Source organism: Macaca mulatta, chromosome X (genome assembly GCF_049350105.2).
Source record: "Macaca mulatta isolate MMU2019108-1 chromosome X, T2T-MMU8v2.0, whole genome shotgun sequence".
NCBI lineage: Eukaryota > Metazoa > Chordata > Mammalia > Primates > Cercopithecidae > Macaca > Macaca mulatta.
In genome coordinates, this window is record NC_133426.1 from 161,581,966 (window position 1) to 161,601,142 (window position 19,177).

Sequence of the window (19,177 nt, forward strand, 5' to 3'; positions counted from 1 at the left end):
GCAGATGTAGTCTCCCATCCTTGGGCCAGTAGCCCCAGACTCCAGACTTCCTTCAGCAGCAGGTCATACCTCCAGGCTTGCACCCCTCCAAGACAGCCCCTTCACTTCAGGACAGCCACTGTACCCCCAGATTCAGCTTTCAGGCCCTCTCCATCACAAGACTAGCATGTTTGGACCCCAGTTTAAGGCAAATACCCACAGACCCAGTATCCAGACCAACTCAGCTCCAGGCTGGCCTTCACACTCCCAGGCTTTGAGTCTGTCCCAGTGCCACATTGACACCCATGGACCTCAGCTCCAGGCTGGCCCCCATGGCCTCAGGTACCAGGTCAGCACCCAAAGATTCAGCCTCCAATATAGCCCTTATGGGTACAGACTCCAGGCCATCCCTGGTGGCCCCAGATTTCAGGCTGGCCCATTCAAGCTCAGGCTTCAGGCCCAGACCAGGCTCCAACCCAGCCCAAAAAAGGCTGGCCCACACAGCCCTAGGCTTCAGGTCCAACCCAGTACTAAGCTGGCCTCTTCAACCCCAGACTTTGAGCAACAGTAGCAGAATACACATTATTTTCAAGTGCATACAGAATATTCACCAGGATAGATCATATGTTAGGCCACAAAACAATTCTTAACCACTTAAGAAGATTGAAATTATATCAATTATTTTTTCCAACCACAATGAACATCCTTGTCTTGTTTCTGATCTTAAGGGGAAAAACTTCAGTCCTTCACTATTGAGTACAATGTCAGCTGTGGGTTTTTCTTTTTTTGTTGTTGTTTTATTGGGTATTTTATTATGTCAGGAAATGTGCTAAGTGCTATAAATGCATGATCATATTTCATCTGTGCAATGTATTTTTTTCATTTCTTTTTTTATTATACTTTAAGTTCTAGGGTACATGTGCACAACGTGCAGGTTTGTTACATATGTACACATGTGCCATGTTGGTGTGCTGCACCCATTAACTCATCATTTACATTAGGTATATCTCCTAATGCTATCCCTCCCCCTTCACCCCACCCCACAACAGGCCCCCGTGTGTGGTGTTCCCCTTCCTGTGTCCCAGTGTTCTCATTGTTCAATTCCTACCTATGAGTGAGAACATGCAGTGTTTGGTTTTTTGTCCTTGTGATAGTTTGCTGAGAATGATGGTTTCCAGCTGCATTCATGTCCCTACAAAGGACATGAACTCATCCTTTTTTATGGCTGCATAGTATTCCATGGTGTATATGTGCCACATTTTCTTAATCTAGTCTATCATTGATGGACATTTGGGTTGGTTCCAAGTCTTTGCTATTGTGAAGAGTGCCGCCATAAACATACGTGTGCATGTTTCTTTATAGGAGCATGATTTATAATCCTTTGTGTATATACCCAGTAATGGGATGGCTGGGTCAAATGGTATTTCTAGTTCTAGATCCTTGAGGAATCACCACACTGTCTTCCACAATGGTTGAACTAGTTTACAGTCCCACGAAGAGTGTAAAAGTGTTCCTATTTCTGAACAACCTCTCCAGCACCTGTTGTTTCCTGACTTTTTAATGATTGCCATTCTAACTGGTATGAGATGGTATCTCATTGTAGTTTTGATTTGCATTTCTCTGATGGTGAGTGATGATGAGCATTTTTTCATGTGTCTGTTGGCTGCATAAATGTCTTCTTTTGAGAAGTGTCTGTTCATATCCTTTGCCCACTTTTTGATGGGGTTGTTTGATTTTTTCTTGTAAATTTGTTTGAGTTCTTTGTAGATTCTGGATATTAGCCCTTTGTCAGATGGGTAGATTGTAAAAATTTTCTCCGATTCTGTAGGTTGCCTCTTCACTCTGATGGTAGTTTCTTTTGCTGTGCAGAAGCTCTTTAGTTTAATTAGATCTGGTTTGTCAATTTTGGCTTTTGTTGACATTGCTTTTGGTGTTTTAGTCATGAAGTTCTTGCCCATGCCTATGTTCTGAATGGTATTGCCTAGGCTTTCTTCTAGGGCTTTTATGGTTTTAGGTCTAATATTTAAGTCTTTAATCATCTTGAATTAATTTTTGTATTAATTAATTAATTAGGTGTAAGGAAGGGATCCAGTTTCAGCTTTCTACATATGGCTATCCAGTTTTCCTAGCACCATTTATTAAATAGGGAATCCTTTCCCCAAATCTTGTTTTTGTCAGGTTTGTCAAAGATCAGATGGTTGTAGATGTGTGGTATTATTTCTGAGGGCTCTGTTCTGTTCCATTGGTCTATATCTCTGTTTTGGTACCAGTACCATGCTGTTTTGGTTACTGTAGCCTTGTAGTATAGTTTGAAGTGAGGTAGCATGATGCTTCCGGCTTTGTTCTTTTGACTTAGGATTGTCTTGGCAATGCAGGCTTTTCATATATGGCCTTTATCAGATTGTAGAAGCTATTTTCTATTCCTACTTTTATCATGAAACGGTGTTAGAGTTTGTCAAATGCTTTTTTATGCATCAATTGAGATAATCATGTACTTTTTGTCTTTTACTGGTATTATTTATTTCTTCATATGGCTTCACATTTCTGTCTGGTGTCCTCTCATTTCTGTCTAGAGGACTCTCTATAGCATCTTGTAGGGCAGGTCTACTAGCAATAAATTTCCTCAATTTTTGTTCATGTAGAGTGTCTTAATTTCTCCTTTATTTTTGAAGGATCATTTTTGCCAAATAGAGAATTATTGGTTGACAAGTTTTTTTTTCTTTTAGCACTTTAAATATGTCTTCTCTCTGCTTCTGGCCACCATGGTTTCTGATGAGAAATCTTCTGTTAATCTCATTGAAGATCCCTTCTATGTGATGAATTACCTCTTCCTTGATGCTTTTAAAATCCTTTCTTTGGCTTTGGCTTTATATAATTTGATTATAGTGCATCTTGTTGTGGATCAGTTTGAGTTTATTCTACTTGGAGTTCATTGAGTTTCTTGGATGTGTAGAGCAAGTTCCTTCATCAAATTGTCAGCCATTATTTTTTTCAAATATTCTTTCTACCTCTTTCTCCTCATCCCTTCCCTCTGGGACTCTCATTATGTACAGCTTGGTAAATTTGGTGGTGTTCCACAGGTTTCAAGTTCTATTCTTTATCTTCCCTTTCTGCAGACTAAATAATTTCAACTGACCTATGTTTCATTTTGCTGATTTTTTTTTCTCTGTTCAAGTTTGTTGTAGAAAACCTCTAGTAATCTCTGATTTCTTTGAGCAGTGGTTTGCAGTTCTCCTTGTAGAGATCTTTCACCTCCTAGTTAGCTGTATTCTTGGGTATTTTATTCTTTTTGTGGCAATTGTGAATGGTTTTTTTTTTTTTCCTGATTTGGCTCTTGGCTTGACTGTTTTTGGTTTATGGGAATGCTAGTGATTTTTGCATATTGATTTTGTATCCCGAGACTTTAGTGAAGATGTTTATCAGCTTAATAAGCTTTTGTGCTGAGACCGCAGCGTTTTCTACATATAGGATCATGTGACCTGCAAACAGGGATACTTTCATTTCCTCTCTTCCTATTTGAATGCTCTTTATTTCTTTCTTTTGCCTGATTGCCCTGGGCAGGCCTTCCAATACTACGTTGAATAGGAGTGGTGGGAAAGGGCATACTTGTCTTGTGCTCATCTTTAAGGGGAATGCTTCCAGCTTTTGCCCATTCAGTATAATGTTGGGTGTAGGATTTTCATATATGGCTCTTATTATTTTGAGGTATGTTTCTTCAATACCTAGTTTATTGAGAGTTTTTTTAAATGAATGGATGTTGAACTTTAACAAAAGCCTTTTCTGCATGTATTGAGGTAGTCATGAGGTTTTTGTCTTTAGTTCTGTTTATGTGACGAATCACATATATTGATTTTTGTATGTTGAACCAACCATGCATTCCAGGGATAAAGTCTACTTGGCACAAACAAATGGAAAAACATTCCATGCTCATGGATAAGAAGAATCAATGTTGTTAAAATGGCCATACTACCCAAAGCAATTTATAGATCCAATACTATTCCTATTAAGCTCCCATTGAGATTCTTCACAGAACTAGAAAAAACTATTTTAAAATTCATATGGAACCAAAAAAGAGCCCAAATAGCCAAAGCAATTGTAAGCAAAAAGCACAAAGCTGGAGACATCACACTACCTGACTTCAAACTATACTACAGGGTTATAGTAACCAAAATAGCATGGCACTGGTACAAAAACAGGCACAGAGACCAATGAAACAGAAGAGAACCCAGAAATAACACCACATACATAAAACTATCTTATCTTTGACAAACCTGACAGCAACCAACAAGCAATGGGGAAAGGATTCCCTGTTCAATAAATGGTACTGGGATAACAGGCTAGCCATATGCAGATGATTGAAACTGGACCCCTTCCTCACATCATATACAAAAATTAACACAAGATGGATTAAAAACTTAAGTGTACAACCCAAAACTATGAAAACCCTAGAAGACAACATAGGCAATACCATTCAGGACATAGGAATAGGCAAAGATTTCATGACAAAGATGCCAAAAGCAATTGCCCAACTAAAGCAAAAATTGACAAATGGGTTTTAATTAAACAAAAGAGCTTCTACACAGCAAAAGAAACTCAACAGAGTAAACAGACAACCTACAGAATGGGAGAAAGTTTTTCCAAACTACGCATCTGACAAAGGTCTAACATCCAGCATCTATAAGGAACTTAAACAAATTTACAAGAAAAAAATCACATTAAAAAGTGGGCAAAGGATATGCACAGACACTTTTCAAAAGAAGACATACATGCGACAAATAAGCATGTGAAAAAAATGCATTACTGATCATTGGAGAAATGCAAATCAAAACCACAATGAGATGCCATCTGACACCAGTTAGAATGGCTGTCACTAAAAAGTCAAGAAATAACAGATGCTTGCAAGGTTGTGGAGAAAAGCAAACACTTATACACTGTCGGTGGGAGTGTAAATTAGTTCAACCATTGTGGAAGACAGTATGATGGTTCATCAAAGATCTAAAAACAAATACAGTTTGACCCAGCAATCCCATAACTGGGTATATACTCAAAGGAATATAAATCATTCTATTATAATGACAGAGGCACATGTATGTTCATTGTAGCACTGTTCACAATAGCAAAGACATGGATTCAGCCGAAATGCTCAACAATGATAGACTGGATAAAAGAAAAGGTGGTACATATACACTAGGAAATACTATGCAGCCATAAAACAGAACAAGATCATGTCCTTTGCAGGGACATGGATGGAGCTGGAAGCTGTTATCCTTAGCAAACTAATGCAGAAAGATAAATCCAAATAATAATGCATATTCTCACTTATAAATGGGAGTTAAATGATGAGAAAACACGGACACATAGAGGGGAACTACACATACTGGGGCCTATCAGAGGGTGGAGAGTGGGAGAAGGGAGAGAATTAGGAAAAATAACTAATGAGTACTAGGCTTAATACCAAAGTGATGAAATAATCTGTGCAACAAACCCTTATGATACAAGTTTACCTATGTAACAAACCTGTACAAATACCCCTGAACTTAAAATAAAATTAAAAAAAAGAAAACTTCTAGTGAACTTTTTGAACATTATTATACTTTTCAGCTTCAGAATTTCTATTTGGCTTATTTTTATAATTTCTATATTTTTATTGATATTCTTTATTTGTTGAGACTTTTTTTCTGGCTTTCTATAGCTTTTAAAACATAGTCAAGACAGTTGATTGACGAGTTGATGGGTGCAGCACACCAACATGGCACAAGTATACATATGTAACAAACCTGCACGTTATGCACATGTACCCTACAACTTAAAGTATAATAATAAAAAAAAAAAGTCGTTGTCTATTAATTCACATGTCCGTGTCTCCTCAGGGACAATTTCTATTAATTTATTTTTCCCCTTGAGAATGGGCCATACTTTCTTGTTTCCTCACATGCCTCAGTTTTTTTTCTTGAAAACCAGATGTTTTGAATGTTTTAATGTAGAAACTCTGGAAATCTGATTGATTCTCCCACTCCCCTGGTCTTGTTGTTGCTGCTTATTGTGGTTGTTGTTGGTTTAGTGCATTTTCTTAACTAATTTTGTAAAGCCTATATATTTTTTTGGTATGCGTGGCCTCTGAAATCTTTATTCCATCAGCTTTAGTCAGCTATCGATTTTACAGAGATTTTATTAAACTCCTGGAAGCAAAACAAAGAAACAAACTATGAAAAGAAAAAGCTTTCTTAGTTTTTTTAAAAATTATTATTATACTTTAAGTTCTAGGGTACAAGTGCATAACTTGCAGGTTTGTTACATATGTATACTTGTGCCATGTTGGCGTGCTGCACCCATCAACTCGTCAGCACCCATCAACTCGTCATTTACCTCAGGTATAACTCCCAATGCAATCCCTCCCCCCCACCCCCATGATAGGCCCCGGTGTATGATGTTCCCCTTCCCGAGTCCAAGTGATCTCATTGTTCAGTTCCCACCTATGAGTGAGAACATGCGGTGTTTGGTTTTCTGTCCTTACGATAGTTTGCTGAGAATGATGGTTTCCAGCTGCATCCATGTCTCTACAAAGGACACAAACTCATCCTTTTTTATGTTTTTGAGGGTTGGTTCTGTGTTGGGGCTCTCCTTCATTGCTTAGCTACACAGTTTAAAGTTCTGCCTTAGCCTTCATTTTCTGCTTGTGCGGTACCTGAAGTTTAGCCAGAATCAAGAGCCTAGGATCTTGTCAGTTCTTTTGTGAGCACACATCTAGAAATGGGTCCATGCATAGTCTTCTATAGTCCTCAGAATACATAAAACGTTTTGAAGCCATTATTTCCCTAAGCATCCCCCAAGTATCCCAGCCTCTTTCTTCCTGGGATTTTTTTTTTTTTTTAATTGAGATGGAGTTTTGCTTTTGTTGTCCATGCCCAGGCTGGAGTGCAATGGCGCGATCTCGGCTCACCACAACCTCGGCCTCCTGCGTTCAAGTGATTCTCCTTTCTCAGCCTCCCGAGTAGCTGGGATTACAGGCATGCACCACCATGCCCAGCTAATTTTGTGTTTTTCGTAGAGACGGGATTTCTCTATGTTGGTCAGGCAGGTGGTGAACTCCTGACCTCAGGTGACCTGCCTGCCTCGGCCTGCCAACGTGCTAGGATTACAGGCATGAGCCACTGCGCCTGGCCCTTCCTGGGATTTTTCAATTTGCCTATTGCTTTTCCCAAATGTTATTCCTTGTCCTGTGTAGCTGTGACTAATATATTTGCTTTAAAATGCTTTCCACAAACACCACCAGGGAAGGTGACTCAGCCCTGGGGAAGCTCTAGTGCAGGTGACAAAAAGGTAAACCATTGAAGTAATCCTTCAGGGAACCACCAGATAGGTCAAACCACACAATCACAGTTCATTGAAAGTAAGGTCAATATCACTTCCTCTGGTACCAGTAACCTGCACCCGCAATATAAGCTGCCATTTTTAAGGCTATTGATGGACTGAGGGTTGGAGGATGGTATCAAGGTAACCAAAAATGCCACAGAACTCTCACTGAAATTTAGATTTTTTTATTCATTAAGTGTTCTCCTGGCTGCTGTAATTTTTGCTTAGATTTCAGAGTGCTGAAAAAGTTGTTTCTGACCGTTTTTGCCAGCCTATTCATTGCTTTTATGAAAGAATGGAGTTCTGGAGTTCCCTACTCCACCATTTCCATTAATGTGGGTGTTTACAAGGTTTTAAAAAGTAGATAAAACAAAGTTCATATGGAAGGGTTCCCATATCCAGCAATATGGAAGACCAACCGCTGTGGAGGGCCTTGTAAATAGACAATTCCTTTTAGCAGTGTTTGTAACAATAAAACTGAGAAACAATATTTAGTCCTTTTTGACTTAGAAACAATATTTTAGTCCTTTTTCAAGTCATGGTAACTATTATGAAGTATTATGAACCAGTGGTTGTTGTGTGTTATCGAATCTTCACTTTTAAAAATGGGTGTGTCAAAGAGTGTGTGGAGATAATTTTTAATATATTTGACTGCTTGACCATTAGTATCTAATGGAGATATCGCACATCATCCAAAGGTCCTGGACTTTGAGCTGACTGTAGTAACTGTGTGTTCCATATATGAGAAGAAGGATACATACGTTTATTTAGGTGGTCAGAGGGGCAAACTATGGCAGATAACACACTTATATACCACTCCTTAGATATGACCACATGAATTACCTCTGGACAATGAGATGTAAATGGAAATTTTTGGGTGTGGCTTCTGTGAAAAATCCTTAGAGCTGGCTTGTATATTAGATCTGTTGCCTGGAGTTCCAGCAGACATATTGTCACCATGAGTTAACTTTGAGACTGGAAGCCTCACTTAAAGGATGGCAGAGAAGAAAGATTAGGAGTTGAAATCCCTAATGAAATTACGGAGCTATCATCCCAGGTTCATTCTGAGTTTCTTATGTGAGAAAAACAAAAACCATATTTCTTTCTCTCTTTTCTTCTTTGTTTTTTTTTGGTTTTAAGGAGCTGAGAATTTAATAGGCAAGAAGGAAGGGAGAAGACAGAAGGAAGAAGCTCCCCCGTACAGAGACAGAGGGAGGAGGGCTCCAAAGCCGAAAGAGGAGGCCCCTCAAAATTCATTAAAAAAATTTATTTTAGGTTTCGGATACATGTGAAGGTTTGTTACATAGGTGAACTCATGTCATGGGAATTTGTTGTACAGATTATTTCATCACCAAGGTACTAAGTTCAGTACCCAATTGTTATCTCTTCTGCTCCTTTCCCTCCTCCAACCCTCCACCCTCAAGTAGACCCCAGTGTGTATTGTTCCCTTCTTTGTGTTCATGAGTTCTCATCATTTAGCTCCCACTTATATGTGCAAACATGCAGTATTTGGATTTCTGTTCCTGTGTTAGTTTGCTAAAAATAATAGCCTGTAGCTCCATACATGTTCCTGCAAAAGACACGATCTCATTCTTTTTATGGCTGCATACTATTCCATGGTATATATGTACCACCTTTTCTTTATTCAGTCTGTCATTGATGGGCATTTGGGTTGATTCCATGTTTTTGTTATTGTGAATAGTGCTGCAATGAACATTCTCATGCATGTGTCTTTATGGTAGAATGATTTATATTCCTCTGGGCATATATCCAGTAATGAGATTGCTGGATTAAATGGTAGTTCTGCTGTTAGCTCTATGAAGAATCACTACACTATCTTCAACAATGGTTGAACTAGTTTACACTCCCACCAACAGTGTATAAGTGTTTGCTTTTCTCCACAACCTTGCCAGCATCTGTTATTTCTTGACTCTTTATTTTTAGCCATTCTGACTCATGTGAGATGGTATCTCATTGTGGTTTTGATTTGCATTTCTCCAATGATCAGTAATGAGCTTTTTTTTCATATGCTTGTTTGCCCCATGTGTGTCTGTTCATCTGTTCACGTCCTTTGCCCACTTTTGAATGCGATTTTTTTCTTGTAAGTTTGTTTAAGCTCCTTATAGATGCTGGATATTAGACCTTTGTTAGACGCATAGTTTGTAAAAATCTTCTTCCATTCTGTAGGTTGTCTGTTTACTCTGTTGATTGTTTCTTTTGCTGTGTAGAAGCTCTTTTGTTTAATTAAAACTCATTTGTCAATTTTTGCTTTTGTTGGGCAAATGCTTTTGACATCTTTGTCATGAAATCTTTGCCTGTTCCTATGTCCAGGATGGCATTGCCTAGGTTGTCTTCTAGGTTTTTGTAGTTTTGGATTTTACACTTAAGTCTTTAATCCATCTTGATTTTTGTATATGGTATAAGGAACAGGTCCAGCTTCAATCGTCTGCATAGGGCTAGCCAGCCTAGCATCATTTATTGACTAGGGAGTGCTTTCCCCATTGCTTGTTTTTGTCAACTTTGTCAAAAATCACACGGTTGTAGGTGTGCGGCCTTATTACTGGGCTCTCTACTATGTCCCATTGGTCTATGTGCCTGTTTTTTCCTTTTCTTTTCTTTTTTTGAGATGGAGTTTCACTCTGTTTCCCAGGCTGGAGTGCAATGACATGATCTTGGCTCACTGCAACCTCCATCTCTCAGGTTCAAGCAATTCTCCTGCCTTAGTCTCCCAAGTAGGTGGGATTACAGGCATGTGCCACCAAGCCTGGCCAACTTTTGTATTTTTAGTAAAGATGGGGTTTCACCATGTTGGCCAGGCTGTTCTGGAATGGCTGACCTCAGGTGATCCACCTGCCTCGGCCTCCAAAGTGCAGGGATTACAGGTGTTGTATCAGTACCATTCTGTGTTTTGCTTACGGTAGCCCTGCAGTAAAGTTAAAAGTTGGCTAATGCGATACCTCTAGCTTTGTTCTTTCTGCTTAGAATTGCCTTGGCTATTCGGGCTATTTTTTGGTTTCATATGAATTTTAAAATAGTTTTTTCTAGTTCTGTGAAGAATGTCATTGTTAGTTTTTAGAAATAACATTAAATCTTTAGATTGCTTTGGGCAGTGTGGTCATTTTGTTGATATTGATTCTTCCTATTCATGAGCATGGGACATTTTTCCATTTGTTTGTGTCTTCTTTTATTTCTTTGACCTGTGTTTTGTAATTCTCATTGTAGATATCCTTCACCTCCTGGGTTAGCTGTATTCTCAGGTTTTAAATTTTTTTGTGTGGCAATTTTGAATGGGATTGCCTTCCCAATTGGGCTCTCAGCTTGGCTGTTGTTGATGTATAGAAATGCTAGTGATTTTTGTACATTGATTTTGCATCCTGAAACTTTGCCAAAGTTGTTTTATCAGCTGAAGGACCTGTTGGGTTGGGAGTATGGGGTTTTCTTTGAGAAAAAATTTTTATTGTGATGTAAAATGCACTTATAAAATGTCCACCAGAAGGCATGTAATTCTTCACTGCTATATAAATCTATTGGGAATATGTTATTCACTGTCTAGGTATGATAATGCCACCTAAAACATATTGTAAATGATGAGTTATTCTCTATAACAAATGTATCACTGATTTTCAGCAATCATAGGTTTAATAATAATTAGTTTAAGACTATAATCACATCTATATTCTGGAATGTCCATTTACTTTAATGTAGTGTAGTGGAATTTAGAGTATAATTGCACATAGATGGTACAGAAAAACATTCACTTCTAAATTATTTTATACCTTCATGACAGGTAGTCTTTCTGACTGAAAATAACTACTTCAGCTATGGTCTGCAACACAGCTCCAGGATTCTTAATGCAATAATTTGGGTGTATGTGTGTCTGTCTCTGTGTGTACCCATGGAACAACTTATACCTTTAATAAACAAGTGCAACATTATTGTCAATTATTTTGCATGTTTAAATACTATAGTCTGATTATTTGTAAACAAACAAAACCTCACAAAAATACTCTAAATTCTATATAAAAAGTCTGTTAACCCATAATTATTCTAATATGCTTTACTTACTTGAACACAAATTTCTGAAGGGTACATATATTACCTTAGATAATAAGGTTTAGAAATGAGTGCTTTGGCCAGGCGCAGTGGCTCATGCCTGTAATCCCAGCACTTTGGGAGGCAGAGGCAGGCGCATCACCTGAGGTCAGGAGTTCGAGACCAGCCCGACCAACATGGAGAAACCCCATCTCTACTAAAAATACAAAATTAGCCGGGCATGTGGCACATGCCTGTAAATCCCAGCTACTTGGGAGGCTGAGGCATGAGAATCACTTGAACCCAGGAGGCAGAGGTTGCAGTGAGCTGAGATTGTGCCATTGCTTTCCAGCCTGGGCAACAAGAGCAAAACTCCATCTCAAAAAAAAAAAAAAAAAAAAGTGTGCTTCACCCTTTGAAATATGCATTTCTGATAACTGATTTACATAGCATAAAGTTTAGATCAATAAATTACAAATCCTGGATCCCCACAGTTCATTTAGAAAATGCCTCAAAGTTATGGTTCTTGTAGCAGGTTTAACAGAGTAAACACTAACTGTTCTAGCTTCCTCTATTTCAAGCGTCAAAGAAATATGAGGCTCAAAATCTCTCTAGGTTGTAACTGAAAATGCAAAGCATTAGAAGACAGTTAAATGTGGTTTGAAATACAGTATTAATTGAAAGGAGATTATTAAGGTATTTATCTGTGTTAGCCTGTTAAGCACTAGGACTTTAATTTTAAATCTGAATATTTATTCAGAAGTGACAAAGAACACAATTTGCCTATAAAAGTATGGTTTTGGAGAAAAAAGTCATGATTTTTAAAACTCTTTCAACATTTTTTGTTTCCTTTTGGATGATATTATTTTAAATTTCAATCTGAACATAAATGTTTGGCTTCACAGAGCCTTAGATAATTTACTAAGGCTGTTAAAGTTGCTCTTGTTGCTGCATACAACCTTTTTTGACGAACATGAGAATGATCTGGAAACCATGCAATGAATATTCATTCATGTCCCTGGGCATTCTGAGAATCTTACCTGAATAATATATAGCACGGTTGTTTGTCCTCCAACAGGGGTAAAACAAAGGAATCATAATCCTTATCCCAGGAATCTGAAGCCTGACTATATGACCCAATCACAAGTTACTCATTTTCAATAGATATTTTCAGAAGTCTGTACTTTCCATTTCTGGCTCTGGCAAGATCTCTTTAACATCTTTACTTGCTTGGATGCGGGTCTGGTGGGACATGGCGGCGGCCACTAGCTCCTGGCTCCGATGCTGAGTGCAGCCGAGTATGCGGTTTTCTAGATATAGAATCATGTCGTCTGCAAACAGGGATAGTTTGACTTCCTATGTTCGTATTTGGATGCCCTTTCTTTCTTTCTCTTGCTTGATTGCTCTGGCTAGAACTTCCAATACCGTTTTAAATAAGAGTGGTAAGAAGGGCATCCTTGTCTTGTGCCTCTTTTAAAGGGGAATGCTGGCTAACACGGTGAAACCCCGTCTCTACTAAAAATACAAAAAATGAGCCAGGTGTGGCGGCGGCGCCTGTGGTCTCAGCTACTCGGGAGGCTGAGGCAGGAGAATGGCGGGAACCCGGGGGGCGGAGCTTGCAGTGAGCCGAGATCGCGCCACTGCACTCCAGCCTGGGCCACAGAGCGAGACTCTGTCTCAATAAATAAATAAATAAATAAGAAAGAAATCTGCCAAAAAAAAAAAAAAAAAAAAAAAAAAAAAGCAGCAACTTAAACCAGGAACGCATGGAAGAAAGAAGAGCTTATTTTGACTTGCATACACGTTATCCAGTTGCCTCAAGGGAAGTAGGAAATTTTGCCAACAGGGCGAACAAACGTCAGTTCTTACCCAGCGGCTCTCATCCCCGGACAGTTCCAGGAATATTTTAAAAGGTACTCGCCAGATGCGCTGCGGTATCTGCCATTAAACACAGCCCTGCACGAGGCCACTCTGGATCCCAAGCTCCCTGCTCTAGACAGTGACGGTGATTCAGATGATGGCGAAGATGGTTGAGGTGATGAGAAACAGAAAAATAAAGGCACTTCGGACAGCTCCTCTGGCAATGAATCTGAAGGGGAAAGCTCTCCTGACAGCCAGGAGGACTCTTTCCAGGGAAGGCAGAAATCAAAAGACACAGCTGCCACTCCAAGAAAAGATGGTCCCAAACATTCTGTACTGCCCAAGTCAGTTCCTGGGTACAAGCCAAAGGTCATTCCAAATGCTATATGTAGAATTTCTCTGAAGGGTAAGGAGTCCAATAAGAAAGGAAAGGCTGAATCACTTACACACTGCTCCCAATGTGAGAATAGTGGCCATCCTTCTTGCCTGGATATAAAGAAAATAAAGGACTCAAATGTTACCAGTACACAAAACCACCAAACTGTAATGATAAATGATAAGAGAGAAAGAAAAAAAAAAAGAATATACAAAGCAATCAGAAAAAAATGACAAAATGACAGAAATAAGTCTTCACATATAAACATAAACAGATTAAATATTCCACTTAAAAGACATACACTGGATGACTAAACTTAAAAAACATAATCCAACTGCATATTACTTACAAGAGACTCACCTCACTAGTAAAGACACATACAGACTGAAAGGGGTTGATAAAGATATTTCACACAAATGGAAACCAAAAGTGAGCAGGATTAGCTATAATCATATAAGGTAAAACAGACATTAAATCAAAAAAAGTGGAAACAAGGACTAAGACTATCATTATATAATGACAAAGAGATCAACCCAGCAAAAAAGATATAACAATCCTAAATATATATGCACCCAATACTGGAGCATCCAGATTCATAAAGCAAGCATTACTAGATCTAAAGGTAGAGACAGACTGCACTGCAATAATAGGCAGAAACTTTAACATCCCACTGTCACCATTAGATAGATAATCTAGACAGAAAATCAGCTAATAAACATTAGACTTAAACTGGACTTTAGACCAAATGAATGAAAAAGACATTTACAGAACACTCTATCCAACAACTAAAGAATATACATTCATCAGCACATGGAATATTCTCCAGGATGGACCACATGTTAGTCCACAAAATGTCTCAATAAATTTAACAAAATCAAAATCATAGCAAGGATATTCTAGGGCCACAATGAAATCAACTATAAATAAACACCAAGAGGAACTTTAGAAACTGCATAAATACATAAAAATTAACCAACATGCTCCTGAACAACCAGTGACCAATAAAGAATTTAAGAAGAAAAAAAATTCTTGAAACAAACAAAAATTGAAACACAACATACGTAAACCTGTGGGATACAGCAAAAGCAGCATTAAGAGGGAAGTTTATAGCAATAAATGCCTACATCAAAAAAGTAGGAAATGACAAATTAATCTAATAATATATGTGAAGCTGCTAGAAAAGCAAGAACAAACCAAACACCAAATTAGCAGAAAAAAGAAGTAATAAAGAACAGAACTAAATGAAATACGGACTAAAAACTACAAAGCATCACGAATCAAAAAGTTGGTTTTTGTTAAATTGATAAACTGCCAGCTAGACTAACCAAAAAAGTAGAAGACCCAAACAAACAAATTAGAAATGAAAAATGACACATTAAGTCATACATGTAAGAAACACAAAAGATCACCAGAGACCATTATGAACAACTGTATGCTGACAAACTGATAAACCTAGAGGAAATGGATAAATTCCAGGAAATGTACAATGTATTGAGACTGAATTGAGAAGAAATGGAAAACATGAACAGAACAATAATGAGTAGCAAGATTGAGTCAGTAATAAAGTCTCTCAAATGAAGAAAAGCACAGGACTGGATGAATTCACTGACAAATTCTACCAGAAGAACTAATACCAATTCTCCTGAAACTATTCTAAAAAATGGAAGAGGAGCGAACTCTCCTTAACTCATTCTATGAAGCCAGCACCATCCTGATACAAAAACCAGACAAGAACACACACATAGAAGAAAACTACAGGCCAATATTTCTGATGAACATAGATACAAAAACTCTCGACAAAATACTAGCAAACTGAATCCAATAGCATATCAGAAAGATAATACACCACGATCAAGTGGGATTTATACCAGTGATACAAGAATGGTTCAACATGTGCAAATCAATAACCTCAATATATGACATCAATAGACTAAAGAACAAAAGACATATCATCATCTCAATAGATACAGAAAAAGCATTTGATCAAATTCAATACCCCTTCATAATAAAACCTCTCAACAAATGGGGCATAGAAGGAAAATATGTCAAAATAATAAAGGCTATATATGATAAACCCACAGCTGATATCATGCTGAATAGGGAAAAGTTGAAAGCCTTTCCTCCAAGAAATGGAAAAAAACAAGGATGCCCACTTTCACCACTCCTATTCAACATAGTATTGGAAGTCCTAGGTATTGCAATCAGCCAAGAGAAAGAAATAAAAGGCATCCAAATTGGAAAAAAGGAAGTAAAACTGTTTCTTTTTACTGGTGCCATTATCTTGTATCTGGTAAAACCTAAAAACTCCATCAAAAAATTCTTACATTTGATAAGTAAATTCAGTAAAGTTCCAGGTTAAAAACATCAACACTAAAAAACATGTAGCATCTATACACCAATAATGATCTACCCACAAAAGAAATGAAGATGGCAATTCCATTTACAATAGCTAAAAATTAAAATATCTGGGAATAATTTTAATCAAGGAGGTAGAAGATCTTTACAATGAAAACTACAAAATGCTAATGAAAGAAATTGAAAATGGAAAAATATATGGAAAAACATCTCATGCTCATGGTTCAGAAAAATTAATATTGTTAACATTGTAATTTTCCCAAAGTAACCTGCAGATTCAATGCAATCCCTGTCAAAATACCAATGTCATTTTTCACAGAATTAGAAAAAAAGAATACTAAAATTCACATGTAACCAAAAAAGATTCCATATAGCCAAAGCAATTCTAAGCCAAAAGAACAAAGCTGGAGGCATCACAGTACCTGACTTTGAAATATATTACAAGGCTATAGTAACCAAAATAGCATGTTATTGGTATAAAAACAGACACATAGACCAATGGTCAGAATAGAGAACCTAGCAATAAATTCACATATTTAATGCCAGCTTATCTTTGACAAATTTCACAAGAACATTGGGGAACGGACACCTTTTTCAATAAATGGTACTGGGAAAATTGGATAGCCATATGCAGAAGAATGAAACTTGATCCTTATCTCTCACTATATACAAAAATCAACTCAAAATGGACTGAAGACTTAAACATAATACTCAAAACTATAAAAATAAAAAGAGAAAACCTAGGGAAAACTCTTCTGGACATTGGTCTAGACAAATAATTTATGATTGTCAAAAGCACATGCAATAGAAACAAAAATAGACAAATAGGACTCAATTAAACTAAAAAGCTTCTGCCCGGCAAAAGAAATGAGTGAAGAGACAACCTTTTGAATGAGCGGAAATGTTTGCAAACTATTCAACAGGGGACTAATATCCAGAATATACAAGGAAATCAAACAACTCAACAATAAAACAAATCTCATAAAATATGGGCAAAGGGCATGGCCAAAATGTACACAAAGAAATGCTCAACTTTACTAATCAACAGAGAAATGCAAACCAAAACCAAAATGAGATATCATCTCACCTCAGTCAGAATCGCTATTATTAAAAAGACGAAAAAATTAACAGACGTTGGCAAGGATGTGGAGAAAAAGGAACTCTTATACACTGTTTTTGGGAATATAAATATAGCCACTATGGAAAACAGCATGGAGATTTCTGAAAAAACCAAAAGTAGCACTACCCTAAGATCCAAAAATCTCACTAATTAGCATTTACCCAAAGCATGAGAAATCAGTATGTCAAAGGGATACCTGCACTCTCATGTTTATTGTTGCATTATTCACAATAGACAAGGTATGGAATCAACCTAAGTGTCCATCAACAGATAAATGGATAAAGAAAGTGTGGCACACATACACAATGAAATAGCATTCAGCCATAAAAGAGAATGAAATCTTGTCATTTGGAACAACATGGATGGAACTGGAATTGTTATGTCAACTGAAATAAGCCAGGCACAAAAAGAAAAAAATAGCATGTTCTCACCTATATGTCGGAGTTAAAAAAGTTGATCACATGAAGATAGAGAATGGAGAGATAGATAACAGAGGCTGGAGAAGGTGATTGGGAGGAGAAGGGAAGATGAAGAGAAGTGTGTTAAAAAGTACACACATAAATAAGATAGAAGGAATGAATTCAATGTTTGATAGAAGAGTAGGGTGACTATAGTTACAAAAATGTATTGTACTTGCGTCATGGACACCATAGATACCCTGACTTTATCACTATGCATTACATACACATAATAGAATTTCATATGTGTCCCATAATTTGTGCTGATAAAAACATTTTAAAAGAAGGTGAACCATCAGAGAGACATTCTCCCGTGGGTTTTAGAGGAAGAGAACAATCAGCTATGTTGTGAAATGCCTATACAGAGGGGTAGCCTCTAGTAACTGAATGCCAACCCCAACAAACAGCTACCCAATAACCTAAGACTTCAGTCATATAGCTTCAAGGAACTGAATTCGGCCAAAAACTTGAATGAAGATGGAAGAGTCACCTGGGCCCCAAATGATAACTGTGTTCCTGACCAACACTTTGAATGCAGCTTTTTGATACCCTGAGCAGAGGACCTCAGCAGGTCATACCCAGACAACTGACCAATGGAAGCTGTGAGATAATAAATAGATGTTATTTTAAGATACTAAGTTTGTGGTAATTTGTTACACAGCAATAGAAAATTAATACAGCATGCTTCTTGTTTCTAGACCTATCCTGGGTAGACAGAGATGTGCGGTTGTCATTCAAGTGTAGGCAGTACAGTTCTGGCCTCTGGTTAACTGCTTGAAGTCTATTTCCTGGCCACTAACCCTTGTGTTGGTTATGTTCTTTCATTTCATCAGTGGTGTTAAGGACCAGTCATGACCAATCCTTATGCATAACATAGTGTTAGTACCCCACTCCCTACTCCTATCTTACTATATGTTCCTACTCTATTTCTAGACCACCGAGAACTTACCTTCTTGTGTTATGTATGTTATGCAGCTTTTAAACATTATTTGAAATATTATACATATCATCCTTTTGTATTTGAAGTTGGAGGGGGATGTTTATGCATGTGTGTCATTTGACATGTAGGCCCAGAAATCCAAAAGTACTTAAATTGGTAAGAATACTCAATCTGCAATAAACAAGCCAGTAAAATAGATTATCTTCAGCAAAATAGTATCCTGTAAGTGCTGTACCTTGGAGGAGCCAGGGTCTGTTCTAGAAACTCCTCAATTTTAATGAAGTCTGTTTTCAACTCCTTGTTATACACCAGGAATGGAGGATTGGTACCTGGGGCTAAGTCCTTCAGTTCTTCAGGCTTTCTATGATTATTAAAAATAAGCAGAGTTAGGTCTCTAGATAAAGTACACATTAAATAAACACCAATATTTTATTGGTATGTACCAATCTCAATTCCTAGAATTTAACATGTCCTGATTTCTCTTACCTGGTCATGTCAACCGTTGTCACATTAAATTTAACTCCTTTAAGCCAGAGGATCATGAAAAGGCGTTGGCAAAAGGGACAGTTTCCAATACTCTCTCCATCACTTCCAGCCTATTAAGATAAAGAGAGACCACAGTTTATTTGTTTGTTCAATAAGTATGTATTGAGTGCCTACTAGGAAATGAGCTCGTTGCTAGAGACAAACATGGACATTCTCAA

The 19,177-nt window shown here is 37.6% G+C and overlaps 1 protein-coding gene and 1 pseudogene across 2 annotated transcripts in view; one reads left to right on the plus strand and one right to left on the minus strand.

Moving 5' to 3' along the window:
- CLIC2 (chloride intracellular channel 2) overlaps positions 1 to 19,177 on the minus strand; it is a 37,914-nt gene that overhangs the window by 6,279 nt on the left and 12,458 nt on the right. For both annotated transcript variants that reach the window (XR_013412565.1, NM_001266882.2), the window contains exons 2-3: positions 18,960 to 19,069; positions 18,709 to 18,834 (exon numbers count right to left, since the gene is read on the minus strand). Coding sequence is in view for 1 of the 2 variants with exons in the window: in NM_001266882.2 (NP_001253811.1) it covers positions 18,709 to 18,834; positions 18,960 to 19,069 (236 nt within the window). In the remaining variant the exon portion in view is untranslated. The remainder of the gene's footprint in view (positions 1 to 18,708; positions 18,835 to 18,959; positions 19,070 to 19,177) is intronic.
- LOC144338792 (PHD finger protein 10 pseudogene) lies at positions 312 to 18,526 on the plus strand (annotated as a pseudogene).